Source organism: Caloenas nicobarica, chromosome 22, assembly GCF_036013445.1.
Source record: "Caloenas nicobarica isolate bCalNic1 chromosome 22, bCalNic1.hap1, whole genome shotgun sequence".
Taxonomy (NCBI): Eukaryota; Metazoa; Chordata; class Aves; order Columbiformes; family Columbidae; genus Caloenas; species Caloenas nicobarica.
This window is the reverse complement of record NC_088266.1, coordinates 2000721-2021577: the sequence shown is the minus strand read 5'-3', so window position 1 is coordinate 2021577 and position 20857 is coordinate 2000721. Positions and strand designations below refer to the sequence as shown.

The following is a 20857-nucleotide window of genomic DNA, read 5'->3' as shown; positions in this document are numbered from 1 at the left end:
GGTTTTGGGGGCAGCTGAGTCGGGGGGGGGGCAGGAGTGGCTCTTCTTGCAGGTGCCGGCTAATTCTAGTGGCATTTTTTTGGCAATTCAGAGCCCCAAAAAGCCAAGTTTGGGCTGGAGGGGCCTGCTCTAGGGCGTTAATGGGGCTGCACAGGGTTACTGGCTTCAATAACCCCCCTGCTTTTTGGGGCAGCACCCAGTGCCTCTCCTTCTAAGAAAAAGGGGTGAAAAGCCTCTTTTTTTTTAGGGCAGACCCCCATGCATTTCCTTGCAAGAAAATGGGGGTGCAAAGCTTTTTTTTTTTTTTTTTTTTAGGGTGGAGCCCAGTGCATTTCCTTGCAAGATACAGGAGTGCAAAGCCTTTTTTTAGGGCAGAGCCCCATCCATTTTTTTGCAAGATGGGAGGGTGCAAGCCCCCTTTTGGGGGGCAGAGCCCAGTGTATTTCCTTGCAAGATATGGGGGTGCAAACCTTTTTGGGGGAGTGGAGCTCATTGCATTCCCTTGCGAGAAAATGGGTTGCAAAGCCTTTTTTTTTTTTTTTTTTTGAAGGCGGAGCCTGCTGCATTTCCTTGCAAGATACGGGGGTGCAAAGGCCCTTTTTGAGGCAGAGCCTGGTACATTTTCTTGCAAGATGTGGGGGTACAAAGCCTTTTTTGGGGGCAGAGCCCAGTGCACTTCCTTGCAAGAAAATGGGGCACAATGCCCCTTTTTGGGGCAGAGCTTCATGCATTTCCTTGCAATATTTAGGGGCGCGAAGCCCCTTTTTGGGGGCAGAGCCTGGTGTATTTTCTTGAAAAATATGGGGGCGTAAAGCCCTTTTTTGGGGCAGAGCCCACCAAGTCCATTTCTTTGCTATATTTAGGGTTGCAAAGCCTATTTTGGGGGCAGAGCCCCGTGCGTTTCCTTGCATGATGTGGGGGTACAAAGGCCCTTTTTGAGGCAGAACCTGGTGCGTTTTCTTGCAAGATGTGGGGGTATGAAGCCATTTTTGGGGTAGAGCCTGGTGCATTTCCTTGCAACTTTTGGGGGTGCAATGCCTTTTTGGGGGGGGAGCAGAGCCCAGTGCATTTCCTTGCAAGATGTGGGAGTGCAAAGCTGCTTTTTTTTTTTTTTTTGGGAGGGAGGAGCAGAGCCTGGTGCGTTTCTTTGCAAGATGTGGGGCTGCAAAACCCCTTTTGGGGGGCAGACCCTAGTTTATTTCCTTGTGAGGAAATGGGGTGCAAAGCGTTTTTTTGGGGCAGAGCCCACCAAGTGCGTTTCCTTGGAAGATATGGGGCTGCAAAGCTTTTTTTTGGGGGGGGGGCAGAGTTCCTTGTGCTTCCTTGCAAGAAAATGGGGTGCAAAGCCCTTTTGGGGGCAGAGCCCAGTGCGTTTCCTTGCAAGATGTGGGGGTGCAAAGCCTTTTTGAGGCAGAGCCTGGTACATTTGCTTGCAAGATATGGGACTGCAAACCCCCTTTTTGGGGGCAGAGCCCAGTTTATTTCCTTGCAAGAAAACGGGGTGCAAAGCCTTTTTTTTGGAGCAGAGCTCGTTGCATTCCTTGCAAGGAAATTGGGTGCAAAGCGTTTTGCAGCCGGGAGGCAGAGCTCCTTGTGTTTTTCTTGCAACAAAACAGGGTGCAAAGCCCTTTTGGGGGCAGAGTCCCGTGCATTTCTTCACAAGATGTGGGGGTGCAAAGCCCTTTTTGAGGCAGAGCCCCGTGCATTTCCTTGCAAGATGTGGGGGTGCAAAGCCTATTTTTGGGGGCAGGACCTGGATATTTTGCTGTGGGGGGTGCACAGCCCCGTGCATTCCCCTTCCACGCGGGGGGGGAGGTTGCAGAGCCCGGGGAGGGGTGGGAGTAGCACCCGGGGAGGTTTTTTGCTAATTTTTTAATTTTTTTTTTTTGGGGGGGGGGGGGGTGCAGGACTCCAAGTCCCAGCAGCCCCCGCGCTCCGCCCTTCCGCCGCGCGCCGCGGAGCTGCGGGTGCGCGCGGGGCCCCGGCCCACGCGTGTCCCCCAACATGAGCTCAGGTCAGCGGGACCCACGCGGGGGTGCGGGACACACACGCACGCACGCACGCACGCACGGCGTGGGGAGGGGGCGGTTCGCGGTGCGCAGGTTCCCCCCCCCCCCCCCCCGCTTTGCAGCGCTTTGCAGCTCCGTGCGCGGCCCACGGGGGTCGCATCGTGCGTGGCCCCGCGGGTGCATTTTGCGCCCCACCCCGGGGGCTGCGCTCACCCCCCGCTCGGCCCCTGCTTGTGCAACGGGTGGTGCTGGAAGGTGGGGGGCTGCTTCACTTTATTTTTGCTTTCTTTTATTTTTGCTTTCTTTTCCTCTGTTTCGTTTTATTTTGCTTCGTTTTGCTTTGTTTTATTTTTGCTTTTATTTTGCTTTGTTACATTTTGCTCTATTTTATTTTGCTTTGCTTTATTTTATTTTGCTTTGCTTTATTTGGCCTCTTTTTGCTTTGCTTTATTTTATTTTGCTTTGCTTTATTTGGCCTCTTTTTGCTTTATTTTGCTTCTTCTTGCTTTGCCTTATTTTAATTAACTTCTTTTCACTTTGCCTCATTTTAATTCGCTTCTTTTTGCTTCGCCTCATTTTGATTCTCTCATTTTTCCTTTGCCTCATTTTAATTCACTCCTTTTTGCTTTGCCTCATTTTAATTCGCTTCTTTTTCCTTTGCTCCATTTTAATTCGCTTCTTTTTGCCTCGCCTCATTTTAATTTGCTCCTTTTTGCTTTGCTTTATTTTTGCTTTGCTTTATTTTATTCTGCTTTATTTTCTTTTCCGCTTCATTTTGCTTTGCTTCCCCCCGCAGCGAGGTTTCCAAAATCAGGAGCCATCGATGCTACCAAGCGGGTGCTGCCCCCTCCTCGCTGTTGCAGATTTGGGGTGGGGACAGCACAGCGATGTCCCCCCCGGGATGCTGCGGGGCTGGAAAACGCTTTTGCTGTCGCGGGATGTTGCAGAATGGTTTTACCTTTCTGGCCCCTCGCGCCGTTAGGGGATGTCACACGATGTCACCGACCAAGCCCTGAACCGCCGAAAAACCCTTTGCAGGGTCGAGGGTGATGGGGGGGGAAAAAAGCATCCAGCGGTTCAGAAAAATGCGATATGGCTCTAAAAACCTCACCCGAGGTGCCCCGCGCCCCTCGTCTTGGCGGCGTTTTTAATTCTAGGGCACACGGAAGCAGCGCGGCCCGTGCGGCTTTTGTCCGTTTCCTTTCAAATTTGCCCCGATCGGCGCAGGAGGAAGGAAAGGGAGGAGGGTGACGATGCGGTGGCCGGTCCCTGTGCTGCCACCGTGGTCCCCACCACCCTGCTGACCCCCCTCGGCTCCCCGCCACCCATTTTTTGCTCCAAGCCTGCAGCACAGCAGCACTCAGGGGTTAAACCACCCCCCTTTTTTGCTTAAGGGTAGCCAGGTTTAACGCTGGGATGCTGGCTCGAGAGGCAGGAGGTGCTTTAATCCTGGCCTAACGCAGCAAAATGGGGATGGTGGGCTGTGAGGAGCAAGGCTCCTCTCTCCTTAAGAGAGGTAGGAGCTCTTTATTTAACCAGAATTTGGAGAAAATATGGATTTCGGATATAAACAGGGTCATTTTGCCCAAGCGCGGGTGCTCCAGCTCGGCGAGTGGTTTTAACGCGTGCCGAGGTCTTGCAAAACCCGAGTTCAGGAGAGGTCAGGGTGATGCTGGTCCAGGGCTGGGGACAAACCACCGTGCCGGATGGATTCAGCCGCCGCTGTCGTCAGCATGTGGTGAAGCAAACGCTGGTTGTGCCGCCGGTTTCCTCCTTGCAGACAAACCCTCCCTGCAGACCTGAACCGAAACCAGTTAGAGGTGGACGGGGCTACTGGGAGGGCGCTTTGCCTGCAAGGACTTTATTTTCTTACTTTATTTTCTCGCCCGTCTCAAGGATTTGAAGTACGAGAGCGATTCCCCCGGGGTTTCCAGCAGCGGCAGAGCCTCAGTCCCCATCGGCCATGTCCCCACTGTGTCTCAAGCTCGTCTCATCCTTTTGTTTCTTCCAACCTCGGGGCGTTTTTCCAGATAGGGCAGGACCGGAGCTGGTAAAACACGTTTGCTCCGTCCTGTGGCAGGCAAGACAACACGTTTCTGGTGTGGATGAGTTTACATTGGCGCGGTGGAAAGGGCAGGAGAATTGACGCCGTCTCATCCCAAGCCCTCGCTGGGTCTGATGACTCTGACGTCTCCCATCCCAAACTCTGCAAGGGGTTAAATCTTGCTCTACGTGACCAAATGCCATTTTCCTTCCCTCGTCCTTCCTTTTGCCACATCCTGATTCTCTGTGTCCCCGTCCCTAACGGCCTGGATTGACCTTGTCAACCCCATCCCATCAACCAGACAGCACCAGACCTTGCTGGTTGGAGCAGTGACCTCCCTGGGTGGATCTTCTTGTGGGCAACGTCCAGCCCGCACGTGTGGCAGGACCAGAGGAAACGGCCTCAAGTTGTGCCAGGGGAGGTTGAGGTTGGGTCTGGGGAACAATTTCTTCCCCAAAGGGCTGTGGGGCATTGGAACAGGCTGCCCAGGGCAGTGCTGGAGTCACCATCCCTGGAGGGGTTGGACAGACGGACATGAGGTTCTCAGGAACATGGGGCAGTGCCAGGGGTGGGGAACGGTTGGACACTCTGATCTTAAAGTTTTCTTCCAACCAAAATGGTTTGATGATTCTGTTCTATGATTCTAACTCGCCTGGGAGGCCGGCAGCTGCGAGGAGCCGGCGCTGGCACTTCCAGCAGCGCTTTGGCCGTGCAAACCCAGTGTCAGCGGGGAATTATGTGTCCCCTCCTCCCTTCGCAAGCTGGGCTGGGGCATCACTGACCCCCCCTCAAATTTACAACAGCTCTGGGCTGTTATCCCCCCATTTAGCAGCAGCAAGAGAAGCAAATCTCTTCCCAGAGCTCTCAGAAACACGTTTGGGGCAAAACCCCTCAGCTTTGGGAGCTGGAGCAGGGACAGCCGCTTGTCCCCGTGCTGTGTTTGCCAACGAGGTGTGGCCTTTGCGTCGCGATTCAAAACCGGTATCGCAGCTCCGCAGGGCTCTGCCCTCCCTCCCGGCCGGTGCCGGATGCTTCCCGGACACGGGACGCGGGTGACGATGGTTTTACCTGCCCCATCCCAAGCGGGGACGGCTCCGCTCGCCCAGCCGGCGGGGTAAAGCGCGGTGAGTCGAGGCCGGAGCTCCTTCTCGCTTGCTGGATTTTGGGGTGCAGCCGGGATGGGAATGGGGGGTCAGAAACCCCCCGGGGATGGGGACACAGTTGTGCGAGAGCTGCAGCTCCGTGGACAGAGCCGCTTGCACCCGCACGCTGCTCTGAAAAATTTGCTGCTTATAGGAGAAGGTCAAGAAAATTGTAATAATTGAGTTGTTGCAAGCAGCGGAGTTCGGGTGGTGAGGTGGCCAGTGCTTCTTGCCGCCCAGCCTGGCTTAGCGAGGCGCAGGAAGCAAACTGGGGTTGGTTTTGGGGGTGTTTCAGTAATTTTTCCCCCCTCCTGCAAACCCTGGGTGCTGGGGAAAAGCCTTAGTGCCCGGCACCCTCTCGCCCTCCCCCTTGTTCTGCCTCCTCCGCCGCTCCCGGCCTCGTTTCACCCGGAATCGAGGTTTTTCGCGGGGTTTGACGCCGGCAGCAGAGAGATCGATGTCTCCCCACTTTGCAGCTGCTTCTTTTGCCTCCTTGGGGGGGCTTTTGTTTGAATAAACCATCCCTTGAGCTCATCCCCCCGCCTCCACTTCCCCAACACAAAACTTAGACCTTGGAGCAGCACTGGCTGTTTTTTGGGGGGAGATTGAGACCCAGCCCTGGTGATCATCAAAATGATGATGATTTTAATTAATTGCTGTTGTCATGAGCTGGGGGGGGGCGCTTTTCCAGCAGAGGATGGGCCCACGGGCCTTCGCCCAGCTCGTAAATTGTCTGAGCGCCCTGGAAACCTGAACCGGGAAATTATCTCACATTTCAAGGGTGGGAATTACCTCCTGGTTTGTGTTTGCGCCACGTGTTATCTCCCCACTGCTGCTTTGAGCTGCCGGAGTTGGGACTCCCTGGGGTGTAATTCAGAGCAGATTTAGGGTATAAGTGTGTTTAGCTTCATGGGATGGAGGGCGATGGTTAAAATCCCACTGGGGATCATAGAATCGTTTTGGTTGGAAAAGCCCCTCAAGATCATCGAGTCCAACTGTTCCCCACGCCTGGCATTACCCCATGTCCTGAGAACCTCATGTCCGTCTGTCCAACCCCTCCAGGGATGGTGACTCCAGCACTGCCCTGGGCAGCCTGTTCCAATGCCCCACAGCCCTTTGGGGAAGAAATTGTTCCCTAGATCCAATTTAAACCTCCCCTGGCGATCCCCATTTTCCAGGTTGGGCATTTAGGTGCAGCAGCGACCAGCAGGAATCGGAGGTGCTGAGCCGTGCTGGGCATCATTAAAACTAGTCAAAAGCAAATTTTGTGGCCACGTCCTCCATGCAGAGGGAAACACGAGGAGCCAACAAGCGTGCAAAGCGGCCGGGAGAGCTCTCCTCGTGCTCGTCCTGGCGCTGCCCCAGCCCCGCTCCCTTCCCCGGCTGCCAAACCGCTGCGTTCGGTGCCAGCTTTTCTCCCCAAGCTGCTTTGGCACCGTTGGTGTGACCGTCACGTGCCGTGGGAGGGTGACCGGGCAGCGCCGGGTGTCCCCGTGCCTGCAGCGTTCCCCTGCACGGCACCAGCTGGGCTGGGTGACAGAGGGGACACCCAGGGATGTCACCGCCACAACTGGGAGCCCGTCACTGCAGCATCTCCTAAATAACGCCTTCGGATCAGCTCCCCTGATTTTTTTTCCCTGTTTTTTCACTCTGCAGACAGCAGCAGGCTGCTGGGGAGGCGGCGGCCGGGCTACGGGACGCTGCAGCCGGACACTGAGAAATCCCACATGGTAGGTCCGAGAGCTTCGCCGCGGGGAGAGAGGCACGAAAATTGCGCGTTATCTGCAAAAAACAGTGGTTTTCCAGCCCTAAAATGACTTGGTTGCCATGTGCTTGGTGTTAGATCACACCAGGAGGCTTGGGACTTTTATCGATTTAGATGCTTGATAATTTTAATTTGGGTTTATTTTATGGCTAAGCGTCCCTGTAAAGGTGGATTTCGTGTCTCCCAGGAGGTGACAGGCTACCAGACCAAGCGGTGGCGGGTGGCCCTGTGCCATGCGGGCTCCGTGCTCACGGCCGGGCTGCTCCTCGTCCTCTTCCACTGGAAACCCAGCCTGGAGGTGCAGGCGAAATGCAAACCCTGCGCCCTCGGCCAGGCCGACTGGGTCATCATCAGGGTGAGTCCCCAACCGGGGGGACAGCCGGGGGTGCGGACTCTGCCACCGGCGTCCCGGGAGGGCCCTGGGCATGTCCCTTGATGTCCCTTGTCACCCTGCCCGCCCTGTGTTTGACGTCTCCTCGCGTCAAGCGATGTGCTACCCCAGAGGCAAGTTATTCCAGGAATAATTATTATATCACAGAATCACATATAATAACGTAATGTGATTTTATATAATATAATGCAATATAACGTAGTATAATGTAATATAACATGGCATAATATAATGTAATATGTCACATCACCTGATATAATGTAATGTAGTACAATGTAATATAGCGTGATATGATATGATGTAACGTAATATAATATCACATAATGTGATCTAACATAATATAATGTAATATAATGTGATATAACATGATATGATGTAACATAACATCACATAATGTGATATAATATAACGTAATATAATGTAATATAACGTGATATAACATATGATGTAACGTAATATAACATCACATAATGTGATATAATATAACGTAATATAATGGAACATAACTGACATAACATGATATAATGTAACGTAATATAATGTGATGCAATGTGATGTAATGTAACATGATGTAATACAACAGGATAAAATGTAACATAATGGAACGTTACATATTGTGATATAGCATGATCTAATATAATGTGATATAATGTAATGTGATGTGATATAATGTAACAATATAACAGTCACATAAAGTGATATAATGTGAAGTGATATAATGAAACATAATATAACATAACAATGTGATATAACGTGATATAATATAATGTAAAATAACATAATACAATATGATAATAGTATAATTATTATTCCTGGAATAATTCCGTGCTTTCCCCTTCCGCAGCAGCCAGCCTGCCTTTGCATTTCTCTTTATCATCCCTGAAACCCACCAGTCACCTGGGATGGGTGACTGGGGACTCCCTGTGACACTGTCCCCATGTGAAGGAACAGGGGGGACACACGGGGACCCCCCATTTCCCTCTGGTCAGCCCCGCGCTGTGTTGCAGGACCGATTCGGACAGTGCTTCACCACCCGCGTGTGCGCGGAGCCGCTGGGTGAGGGCAGGTGAGATGCTGGTGGGCGCTCCCCGAGATTTTGGCTACAAGGAAGGGGGGTGTTTGCGGCGGGTGAGGAGGGATTAACGCTTGGTTTGGCATCTCAAGCAGCCTGGAGCATCACCCCGGGGCCAGGCTGGAGGACCGGAGGAGTAGCATCGCCATCGGCGTGTCGGAGGAGGAGGAGAGCAGGGACACCGTCCGGCTGCAGGAGAAGGAGGAGGTAACGTCTGGAGAGAAAGGGAGGTGCTGGAGCGAGTTGAGAGAAGGGAACGGAGATGGTGAGGGGCTGGAGCACAAGGGTGATGGGAGCGGCTGAGGGAGCTGGGGGTTCAGCTGGAGAACAGGAGCTGAGGGGAGACCTTCTGATCTCTGACCTGCCTGAAAGGAGCTTGGAGCCAGGGGGGGTCGGGCTCTGCTCCCCAGGAACAAGCAGCAGGACCAGAGGAAACGGCCTCAAGTTGCGCCAGGGGAGGTTGAGGTTGGATGTGGGGAACAATTTCTTCCCCAAAGGGCTGTGGGGCATTGGAACAGGCTGCCCAGGGCAGTGCTGGAGTCACCATCCCTGGAGGGGTTGGACAGACGCAGAGATGACGTTCTCAGGGACATGCGTTGGGTTATGGTTGGACTCAATGATCCTGAGGTCTTTTCCAACCAAAACGATTCTATTATTCCCACCTCCCATGGCATGGGCTGCTCTTGTGTCCCGCTAACCCCTTCCTTTTTCCATCCTGCTCTGCTCAGAAGAACATCTTGCGGTATTACCTCTTTGAGGGCATGCGCTACGTCTGGATGGAGCAGCGGCAGGCGTTCTGCAAAGTCAGGTGTTTCTCCATCCCCTTTGCCCCAGCAATCCTCGCTGCATCTCTCTGCTCCTCTCCTTGACCCCTCAGCCCCTCCCAAAAATAATCCTGACCTGGCTGGAAGCCACAGAACTGTGCTGGAGCTTTTCTCCATGCTGTGAAACCTTTGGAGCCCATCCTTGGGGTGTTGGGTCGGGGAAGCAGCGCTGCCTCTCTCTCTGAGTTGTTGATGTTCCCCGTCTTTGTGGGTGAAGTGTTTTGGCAGAAGCCCCGTGCTGGATGGTCCCACCGCGCTGTGCCGCTCGCAGCTCTCCAAACTGTGCCCCTTTTGTCTCCGCTCCTTGGCAGATGCCAAGGAACAAGATGCTCTCCCTTACTCAAAGGGGGTTTTTTTTGTCACCAAGGACTTGGCCACGGGTTTTGTTCCGCCAGGCCAGGCTCCTGCTGACTTTGACTCCGTTTCTCTGTTTTTTTCTTTCCCCTCGGGCTTGCCAGCGTCTTGGATGAAGGTTGGACCTGCGCAGATCTCCACCTCTCCCAGGCTGGGCGTGACCAGCAAGACCACAATACCAGGTAGAATCATCGAATCACAGTTGGTTTGTGTTGAAGGGACCTTCTCAGCTCCCCCAGTGCCCCCCCTGCCATGAGCAGGGACATCTGCACCAGCTCGGGTTGCTCAGAGCCCCGTCCAGCCTGGCCTGGGATGTCTCCAGGGATGGTTCATCCACCACCTCTCTGGCCAACCCGGGCCAGGCTCTCACCACCCTCAGGGGCAACAATTTCTTCCTCATGTCCAGCCTGAATCTCTCCTTTTAGTTTAAAACCATCACCCCTTGTCCTATTGCAACCAGCCCACGTGGGATCTCCAAGCTCCATGGGACACCCAAGCAGTGCAGATAAAGCTTTTCCAGGGACTGGTGAATTCTGGAATCTGTTTTTTTCTTGCTCCCAGACCTCAAATCATAAGACAGCCGGGTCAGCTGCATTTCCCTGGCTTGGCTTCTCCACATCACCAGGCTCCCGTGGAGTTCTGGGCAGCGTGAGGGCCCCTTAGGATGGAAATGCAGCTTTTCCCCAACACCCATTTGCTTCCCCCTTTGCTTTTTTCTCTCCTGTTTGCAGAACGAAGATCTACGGACCCAACCTCATCGAGGTACCGGTGAAGTCCTATGCCAGGCTCTTGGTGGAGGAGGTATGTGTGCATCGATGGGCCTGGCTTCGAAAACACTGCGTTGTCCCAGGGTAGATCCTTCCCCATCTCCATGTCCCTCACTTTGTGGGCTTTTCCTCTCTGGTGGGGAGGAGAGGACTTTAGGACTATTTTTGGGCAGAGATCAGAGAAGGCAGAGCTGTGGAGGGGACCTGTCCTGCCTCTTAACTCAGACACGAGCATCCCCAGAGGTGGCTGAGCATCCTCAGGAGTCCTGACCATAGAGCCAAGCCAGGGAGGATGGAGGGTTTGGAAGAATTCAGCTGATTTATCCCCAGGGAAGGGCCAGTTTCCCGTCTGCATGAGCAGCTGTCCCTCAAGGAGCCTGGAGGTCTCACGATGGGCTGGAGGAAGCTCTGACCCCTCAAAATCTGCTCTTTCTCCTTGTTCCTTTCCAGGTGCTTAACCCCTTCTACATCTTCCAAGTGTTCAGCATCGTGCTGTGGGTCTGCGACGCCTATTACTACTACGCCGCCTGCATCTTCCTCATCTCCACCATCTCCTTAGGGCTCTCCCTCTACGAGACGAGGAAGGTTGGTGGTGGGTTTGGGACAAGCAGCTCTCAGGAAACAGCCCGTTTTCTGATGCTGTTTGACCTCTGTGCTGCTGCTGAGCTCCCTCTGAGCCCAGCTGGGTGAGCGCAACCCATATTCCAACACTGGGGCAGGTTTTCTCCTCCTTCATCCACGGTCCTGAGCTTTCGAGACCTGTTTTATGGAGCTTTGCTGCGCGTTTTGAGCTGCCCAGGGGTGGCTGGTAACTGCTCCCTCCCTTGCAGCAAAGTGCCACCCTGCAAAACATGGCCAAGATGTCGGTCGGCGTCCGGGTCCGTCGTCCTGATGGAGGTGAGTGCGATGTCCACGATGAGCGAGGGCTCACGAAGCCGTTTGGGATGGTGCTGGGATGACACCTGCAATGCTACAGTCTCGGGGAAGAGCGGCTGGAAAAGGACCTGGGGTTGTTGGTGACAGCGGCTGAACATGAGCCAGCGTGTGCCCGGGTGGCCAAAAAGGCCACCAGCATCCTGGCTGGTACCAGCACTGGTGTGGCCAGCAGGCCCAGGGCAGTGACTGTCCTTGTGCTGGGAATGGGGAGGCCAAACCGCGAATCCTGGGGGCAGTTTTGGGCCCCTCATCTCAGGGCTCAAAATGGCGGCACCAGAATCACCTCAGGGCTCCAAATGGCGGCACCAGAATCACCTCAGGGCTCAAAATGGCGGCCAGAAGGGTGGCGGGATCACCTCACACCAAGAAAGGCCTTGAGGTGCTGGAGCGAGTTGAGAGAAGGGAACGGAGCTGGTGAGGGGCTGGAGCACAAGGGTGATGGGAGCGGCTGAGGGAGCTGGGGGTTCAGCTGGAGAACAGGAGCTGAGGGGAGACCTTCTGATCTCTGACCTGCCTGAAAGGAGCTTGGAGCCAGGGGGGGTCGGGCTCTGCTCCCCAGGAACAAGCGCCAAGACCAGAGGAAACGGCCTCAAGTTGCACCAGGGGAGGTTGAGGTTGGATCTGGGGAACAATTTCTTCCCCAAAGGGCTGTGGGGCATTGGAACAGGCTGCCCAGGGCAGTGCTGGAGTCACCATCCCTGGAGGGGTTGGACAGACGGACATGAGGTTCTCAGGACATGGGGCAGTGCCAGGGCTGGGGAACGGTTGGACTCGATGATCTTGAGGGGCTTTTCCAACCAAAATGATTCCATGACGTGCTGGAGCATGGCTGTGTTTTTCCCAGAGGAGACGGTCACCTCCGCAGAACTGGTGCCGGGCGACTGCATCAGCCTCCCCACGGATGGGACGCTGGTCCCGTGCGACGCAGCGCTGCTGACGGGCGAGTGCATGGTCAACGAGAGCATGCTGACGGGTGAGAGCCCCGCGACGGGGGATTTTTTGGGAGCAGCCCCTTCCCATCAGGCTGGTTGGATCCTGCCCCCGCCAGGGTGATAAACCCCGCTCCGTGCTGTTCCCCGCCGCAGGGGAGAGCGTGCCCGTGATGAAAACCCCTCTCCCGGCGGGCAGCGGCATCTATTCCCCCGAGGAGCACCGGCGGCACACCTTGTTCTGCGGGACGCAGGTCATCCAAGCCAAGTCCTACATGGGCAGAGACGTGCTGGCCGTGGTGACCCGCACAGGTAAGGGATTGAGAAAAATCCACAAACAAAGGTGCATAGATGAGGTTCTCAGGGACATGGGGTGGTGCCAGGGTTGGGGCAACGGTTGGACTCAATCTTGAGGGGCTTTTCCAACCAAAATGATTCTATGATTATATGAAGAGCCAGGATTAAGCCATGTATTTGGAGTGACGATTATATATTTACCTCCTGCCTGTCTCCTGCAGGGTTCTGCACGGCCAAAGGGGATCTCATCAGCTCCATCCTCTACCCCAAACCCGTGAGCTTCAAGTTCTACAAGGATGCTGTGAAGTTTGTCCTGTTCCTTGCCGTCCTGGGTACGTCTGAGGGTGGAGGCACGGCCAGGAGCAGCCAAACTCCTCTTTAAATGCTTGAACCCACCCTTCATCATCTGCTTTGCATTGTAACCAAGCCTGTTCTCCTCCCGCACAGCTTTTATTGGCACACTGTACAGCATCCTCATCTTGGTGCAAAACCAGGTAGGGTTGTTGGAGCTGGTGAATCCTCAAATCTTTGAATAGTTTGGGTTGAAGGGACCTTCAAAGCTCATCCAGTGCCACCCCTGCCATGAGCAGGGACATCTGCACCAGCTCAGGTTGCTCAGAGCCCCGTCCAGCCTGGCCTGGGATGTCTCCAGGGATGCTTCATCCACCACCTCTCTGGCCACCCTGGTCCAGGCTCTAACCCACCTTAGGTGCAACAATTTGAATCCTTGAGTGTAGGGTGGAGATGGGTGGGGGCTATCAGGATGCCCAACCTTCTTCCTCACCCGCCAGGTCTCTGTGGGGCAAATCATCATCCGTGCCCTCGACCTCATCACCGTCATCGTGCCCCCGGCTCTCCCGGCTGCGATGACCGTGGGCACCATCTACGCCCAGAACAGGCTGAAGAAACAAGGAATCTTCTGCATCAGCCCTCCCCGAATCAACCTCTGCGGGAAGATCCGCCTGGTTTGCTTCGACAAGGTGAGTCTTGGGCACAATGGGACCACAGTTTCCATCTCGGAGAGGCTCGTCTGGACCCCTTGTCCCCTCCCCACAGACAGGAACCCTGACGGAGGAAGGTCTGGATGTCTGGGGGGTGGTCCCGCTGGAGAACAACCACTTCATGCCCATCGTCCACGAGCCCCGCTGTCTGCCCGCTGGTCCCTTGCTCTACTCACTGGCCGCCTGTCACACCGTCACGCTGCTGCGGGCACAGCCCATCGGGGACCCTGTGGACCTCAAGATGGTGGAGTCCACCGGCTGGGTAAGACAAGCAGCGGGCAAAGCTGCAGGTCTGTAAAGAAGGAGCTATCGGATCTCTGGAACAATTTCTTCCCCCAAGGGCTGTGGGGCATTGGAACAGGCTGCCCAGGGCAGTGCTGGAGTCACCATCCCTGGAGGGGTTGGACAGACAGACATGAGGTTCTCAGGACATGGGGCAGTGCTGGGGGTGGGGAACGGTTGGACTCGATGATCTTGAGGGGCTTTTCCAACCAAAGCCATTCTATAATTGTGTGATCTTGCTCTGCCAGGAGAAGGGTGTGTTTAAAACCACCTGTGGGGTGCATGGGGCTTGGTTCTTGCCAGGCAGGGCTTTGCCATCTCAGCATCTGCCTTGGTTTCAGCGCCTGGAGATGATGGAGGAGGAGGAAGGTGGGCTGCCTGCCTGCCAGCAGTTTGGGACAAAGGTCTTGGCTGTGATGAAACCTCCACCCGAGGAAGAACAGCCACGAGACAGGGTAGGTCCTGTGGACCAGAGCGGCTCAGGTTCCCTGGTTTGTACCCCAAAGGGTTGTTGTGTCCTCCACAGCCCCTGGAGAGGTTGTACCTCCTGGAGAAGCTCCTGCCCAGCCCTGAGACCCCTTCCCTCTCCTCTGCAGAAGCACCAGTCACCCCTGGGGATCCTCCGGCGTTTCCCCTTCTCCTCCTCCTTGCAGAGGATGAGTGTCCTGGTGAAGCTGCCCGGAGAAGCCTCAGCCCATGTCTGCACCAAGGGCGCACCGGAGATGGTGGCCAGTCTGTGCAGGAAGGAAACTGGTACATACTGGGGGACGGTGGTTTGTTGTCACTGCCCAGCTGTGAATCACAGGGTTATAGATTGGTTTGGGTTGGAGGGACCTTCCCAGCTCATCCAGTCCATGAGCAGGGACATCTGCACCAGCTCAGGTTGCTCAGAGCCCCGTCCAGCCTGGCCTGGGATGTCTCCAGGGATGGTTCATCCACCACCTCTCTGGCCAACCTGGGCCAGGCTCTCACCACCCTCAGGGACAACAATTTCTTCCTGGTATCCAGCCTGAGTCCCTCCTTCCAAAACAATTCTGTGATTCCCTGACCATCCAAAGCCCTTCAGTCCTTCAGCAGCTCCAGCCCCAGCTCCCCTTGCTGGATTTACCGCACTGGATTCATGCAGGAGCTGCTCTGACTTTGCTTTTCTCCTCGTGGCCGCAGTGCCTGTGGATTTCTCCCAGATGCTGCGACACTACACCACCGACGGTTTCCGAGTCTTGGCTCTGGCTTGCAAACCTCTGAGCATGGTGGCAACCTTTGAGGAGGCCCTGCAGCTCCCGAGGTTGGTGCCAACAACTTGTTTTTCACCATTTAGATGTTCGCTTCGAGCATTTCACAGGGTGCTTTGGTCCTAGCAGCCTGCCCCATCATAGTCTGCAAGGAATTAAACCCTACCCCGTACCAAAGCGATCACTGGCTGCCCCCCAGATGGATTTTTAGCTGTTTATACCAATTTTTCTGCTCTACCTTGTGTTGAAGACGGTGTTGACCAGCTCATTGTGTCCCACCAGGGACTCTGCAGAGAGCAGCCTGACCTTCCTGGGCTTCCTCGTCATGAAAAACGTCCTCAAGCCAGAGTCTGCGCCCGTGATTCACCTCCTGAGGAACGCCAACATCCGCCCCGTCATGGTGACAGGTGACCCTGCGGAGGGGACCGGGGACACCAGGCTTGGGGAGGAGATGGGACACAGATGATCCTTGATGCTGTGCAAGGGATGAAGGGTTTTTCCATCAGAAATCGTGGCCTGAAGCAGCTGGGATGCTTGGCGAGGACTCCTGGACTGGTGCAGGCTGCTTTTTTGTAGGTGCAGCGTGAACCTGCAGACCCAGAGTGGGCGGCTTAAATAGCAAAACTGCTCCCTGTCTCACTGCAATCACATAAATGTTGACTTTTCATGAGCACCCCAAGTTGCACAGCTAATGGGGGGGATGTAGGGTCTTTTGCACCAAACCAAGCGGCACCACCAAGGTTTGGAGCTGCTGCTTTTCTTTGGGGAGATTCAGGCCGGACATGAGGAAGAAATTGTTGCCCCTGAGGGCTGTGAGAGCCTGGCCCAGGTTGGCCAGAGAGGTGGTGGATGAACCGTCCCTGGAGACATCCCAGGCCAGGCTGGACGGGGCTCTGAGCAACCTGAGCTGGTGCAGATGTCCCTGCCCATGGCAAGGCGGGCACTGGGGGAGCTGGGAACGGCCCTTCAACCCAAACTATTAATATTCTCTGATTTGGGGTAGGGCAGCAATGAGATTTTCGAGCTGTCCCACAAAAAATGGGGAAGCAAAAGAACCCCCAAAGTGACCGGCAAGGGGGATGCGGTGGGTTTGAGCTCACAGCAATGCGAGACCCTGGCAAACATGGTTCCGCTGGTGGTTTCTCAGCCCCCACCGCCTCTGTCTGCCAGGGGACAACATGCTGACAGCCGTGAACGTGGCCAGGAGCTGCCGCATGGTGGAAGCCAAAGAGGGGGTGATCTTCGTCAGCGCCTCCCCCCCAAGCCACGACAAACCCGCCGCTCTGAAATTCGTCCTCGCCGAGCACTCCCAGGGCGAGGAACAGCTGGAGGTGAGTCCCGAGGCAACGGTTTGGGGGATTTTGTAAAGCCAAAGCTGCTGGTCACCTTGCAGGACTCTAAAAATAACAATGCTGGGAAAAGAGAGGCAATTATGGGTGTGATTCTGCCGCTTCTTAAATGGGAGAAAATCACTTGCTCCTGTCTCTCCCTGGGAGCACATCAGGCTCCAAACACCCTCGTGGGATGCAGCCAGGTCCTGCTCCAGGTTTGCTATGAAGGGCTCGCTCACACAAGCTTTTTATCCAAAATTCCACTATTAAATGCCTGAAATTGAGGTTGAAGGGAAGCTGCTTTACTATATGGGTTGAGGATGCTGGCGCAGAGCATCACCCAGGGGCTCAGCAGGGATTTGAGCGCGACTCGAAGAAAAAGAACCAGGAAAAAGGAGTTTGTTTTCCTTGGCAGGGTTTGCACCGGCGGGATGGCTGCTGCCTCCAGCCCCAGCCCTGCCACTTCGCGCTGAACGGCAAATCCTTCGCCGTGGTTTGCGAGCATTTCCCTGACCTGCTGCCAAAGGTGAGTCCGATGGCGGGGAATCCTCCGGCAAGGCGAGGACGGACTTTTTATCAGGGCCTGTTGGATTAAGACAAGGGGCGATGGTTTTAAACTAAAGGAGGGGAGAAACAGGCTGGACACCAGGAAGAAATTGTTGGCCCTGAGGGTGGTGAGAGCCTGGCCCAGGTTGGCCGGAGAGGTGGTGGATGAAGCATCCCTGGAGACATCCCAGGCCAGGCTGGACGGGGCTCTGAGCAACCTGAGCTGGTGCAGATGTCCCTGCTCATGGACTGGATGAGCTGGGAAGGTCCCTTCAACCCAAAATGTTCTATGATTTTATGAAGGTTGACCTCACTGGGGTTTCATGATGCAACCTTGCAGCTCCAAAGCAAAATGCCCCAAGGGTTTAGTTTGGTTTTTTTTTACTGGTGGATGATGCCCTCCGCTCTGCTAAGCTGGGAAAGCTCAAAATCACGCGGCTCCTCCTGGGCTGTGGGGTATTGCAATAGAATCACGGAGCCTTTTCCCTCTTTGCAGATCCTCATCCGAGCCACCGTCTTCGCCCGCATGTCGCCCGACCAGAAGACTCAGCTGGTTTGCAGCCTGCAAGAGCTTAAGTAAGGACCCCCCAGCCCCAAGGGATGCGGGGACAGAGGGGGACAAGTCGTAGAATCACAGAATCATTTTGCTTGGAAAAGCTCCTCAATATCATTGAGTCCAACCATTAACCCAACCCTGACACTAACCCATGTCCCTGAGAACCAGAAGTGGATTTATCCTAAATACGGGGGTGCAACCGTGGAGCCCCAGGGTTTTCCCCTGTCCCGTCGTGACATCTTGGCTCCCTTATCACCACAGCTATTGCGTGGGGATGTGCGGGGACGGCGCCAACGACTGCGGGGCTCTGAAAGCCGCCGACGTGGGCATCTCGCTGTCCGAGGCGGAGGCGTCGGTGGCTTCGCCGTTCACCTCCCGGGTGGCCAACATCGAGTGTGTCCCCACCATCATCCGGTGAGCTGCCGGGGGATAAAAACCCAGGATGGGGGGCTGGTGGCTGCCCCTGTGTCCCCACTTTGGGACAATTCATGGAAAAAGGGTGCTGTGGGTGAGGCTGTTTTTCTCCACAGGGAGGGCAGGTGCTCACTGGTCACCTCCTTTGGCGTCTTTAAGTACATGGCCCTTTACAGCTTAGTGCAGTTTGTATCCGTCCTGCTGCTCTACACGGTGAGCCCTGTGGTTTCCCAAATGCCCGCGATGCCTTTGAGTCACCTTGTCACCGCTGGGTGACCTTCCCAGCCCTCTTGTGGCTGAGAGCGGGTGGCTTCTCCTTCCCAGATCAACACCAACCTGAGCGACTTCCAATTCCTCTTCTTCGACCTGATCATCACCACCACCGTGGCGGTGCTGATGGGTCGGACGGGTCCTGCCCAGGACCTGGGAGTGGAGCGTCCCCAAGGAGCCTTGATCAGCGTCCTGGTGCTGGGCAGCCTGCTCCTCCAGACCACCCTGCTCATCACCGTGCAAGTGCTCAGCTACTTTGTCACCGTCTCGCAGAGCTGGTGAGGGACCCGGCTTCACGTGACTTTGGTGATGGGAAACCCACAACAGGGCGTTGCAATGAAGCCTGGGTCCTTGTCTTAGAATCATTTTGATTGGAAAAGCCCCTCAAGCTCATCGAGGCCAACTGTTACCCACCCCTGGCACTGCCCCATGTCCTGAGAACCTCATGTCCGTCTGTCCAACCCCTCCAGGGATGGTGACTCCAGCACTGCCCTGGGCAGCCTGTTCCAATGCCCCACAGCCCTTTGGGGAAGAAATTGTTCCCCAGATCCAAGCTCAACCTCCCTTGGCACAACTCGAGGCCGTTTCCTCTCATCCTATTTCTTAATACCTGGGAGAAGAGACCAACCCCCCCTTTCTACAACCTTCTTTCAAATAGTTGTAGAGAGAAGGTCCATGAACAACCTGCTCATGGAGAAGATGGGCTCGCTGTTTAGACCCTCTCCTTGCCTCTGCCTTCATCTGACCCTCCTCAACCTTGTCCCCCCACCTGGTTCAGGTACGTCCCACTGAACAGCACGGTGACAGCTCCCCAAAACCTGCCCAACTACGAGAACACGGTCCTCTTCTGTGTCACGGGCTTCCAGTACCTCATCCTGGCCGTGGCCATGTCCAAGGGGTACCCATTCCGGGAGCCGCTCTACACCAACGGTGAGGATGATGCCGGCTCCGTGGACCAAAGGAGACGTTAAACCTTCCTCCTCCTCCTCAACCCTCTTCTTTCTTGCCCTCAGTGCTCTTCTTGGTGGTCCTCGTCCTCCTTTTTGGCCTCATGGTGTGGTTGACCCTCTACCCGATGGGCTTCCCCAAAACGCTGCTGAAGCTGCAGAGCATCGACGACTTGAATTTCAAGCTGCTGCTGCTGGGAATCGCCGCCCTCAACTTCTTCGCCGCCTTCGTGCTGGAGGTAGGTCACCCCAGGGTGGGCACTGGGGACGCGAGGGACACGTGTTGTCCTTTTGGGTCTGTCCCAGCAGTTATTTTCCAGGAGCTGTGGGCACCGAGGGAGCAGGGCTCGCCTTGGCATTGGCTCTGCCCTCTCCTCGAGGTCCACAACCTCCTCAAAATCCTTTTCCCCCCCGTTTTTCCTTCAGACTGCCCTGGACCACGGCTTGCTCAGCTGCCTCCGCAAGCTGCGCCGAAAAAAAGCGTCCAAGAAGCTTTTCAAGAGGCTGGAGAAGGAGCTGAGCCAGCAGCAACCATCCTGGCCGCCTCTGAACGAACCGCTTTTCGCCACCCCCAAGATGTCCATCGCTGTTAGATAGCCCGTGTCGGGCTCCCCCCCACCTGCCAGCCCTCGGATGCCGTCGTTTATTTATTTATCCCCATAAATCGAGGGATGCGGTGGGCAGGATCCCACGGGGAGACCGTCGGCGTCGAAGCTGTGAAGCCGCACGTGCCGGTCCCGCAGCCGTGGCTGGAGAGGAAGAGATGCTGGAGGAGCAAACTGGGGGGAGAACGTCCAAAAGAAGAGGAGAAATGGTCCAGAAAAGAGGAGAAATGGTCCAGCTCAGCTCTTCCTCCTCTCCCGCGCCAGCTTTGGACCCATCTCCCCACGCTGGGAACTGGTACCATTTCATAAGGGTACACAAATTTTTCCTTTTCATCTCCTGGCTGGTCAAAACCACCATGAAGAGGCTCCTTGATCTTCTCATTAAGAGGGTCCTTGATCTTCTCATGGCGAGAGCATCCAGCCCAACCTCACGTTTCTGCTCACTGTGAAAAACAAAAACGCCCACGGCTGCCCTAGATGTGTAGGAACGGTTTACAACCCCTCCATCCCCGCCTTGCCAAGGATGCTGCTCAATCCCCACCGCCCAGGGACCAACCTCTCCGCTTGTGATGCCCCTGCCAAGCACGGGACCTTTGTAGCATTAAAAAAAAACCCCAAACCCACAAAAACGCAACCCCAAATCTCTTTATTTTTTAACTCTACTCCAGTGTCAATGCAGTCGGGAAGATGACGTGCAGCTTTTCGGTTTCCGCATGGTGCTGTCGTGAGCGTTGTCTAATAAATTAACATTATTTTCTTGACGGCCTTGCTTGTGCGTGGATGGAGCTTGGGGCAGGACAACGTTGTGTGAGTATCAAACAGAGAATATGAGCAAGTGCAGGAGGTTTTAGGGTCATTTCACTCCCCCGTCTGGGCTGGAAGATGCTTTTCCTTGATGCTCGAAAGCAGAGAGCGAACCCAGGGGGCGGCACCGCTGGGATTTCACCAGCCCAAATGAGTTAAATAACCCCAGAGCCTGTTTCCAGCTGGAATTTCCTAGAAACTAATCATAATAATCGCTGGAAAAACCCAGATTGTCCTCGCCAAGGCTGCAAAAACCTTGCTCCTTCGATGGAGGAAAAGCCGGTGGATGGAGATGCCGCATCCCGAAAGGGGAGGATGCCCGGGGAGGGGGGGATGCTC

General features: G+C 55.1%; 1 protein-coding gene across 3 annotated transcripts; it reads left to right on the top strand.

Moving 5' to 3' along the window:
* The first annotated feature begins 1942 nt into the window (after positions 1–1942).
* Positions 1943–20475, top strand: ATP13A2 (ATPase cation transporting 13A2). Of its 3 annotated transcripts, XM_065649785.1 has the most exons (29): positions 1943–2014; positions 6852–6925; positions 7148–7315; positions 8359–8417; positions 8516–8630; positions 9152–9231; positions 9706–9783; positions 10333–10402; positions 10819–10953; positions 11199–11265; positions 12149–12277; positions 12390–12545; positions 12752–12862; positions 12978–13024; positions 13322–13510; positions 13587–13793; positions 14155–14268; positions 14410–14566; positions 14978–15098; positions 15328–15452; positions 16216–16376; positions 16792–16902; positions 17419–17498; positions 17740–17892; positions 18009–18105; positions 18217–18440; positions 18941–19092; positions 19176–19348; positions 19536–20475. In XM_065649785.1, exons 1-29 carry the CDS (start codon positions 2005–2007, stop codon positions 19704–19706), a joined length of 3534 nt encoding a protein of 1177 aa, XP_065505857.1. In that variant the 5' UTR covers positions 1943–2004; the 3' UTR covers positions 19707–20475. The 3 variants fall into 3 exon arrangements, with proteins under 3 accessions (XP_065505857.1, XP_065505859.1, XP_065505858.1); XM_065649787.1 differs by lacking the exons at positions 1943–2014; positions 9152–9231 and having other exon boundaries at positions 6855–6925; positions 8519–8630; XM_065649786.1 differs by lacking the exons at positions 1943–2014; positions 9152–9231 and having other exon boundaries at positions 6855–6925.
* The last annotated feature ends 382 nt before the right edge of the window (positions 20476–20857 follow it).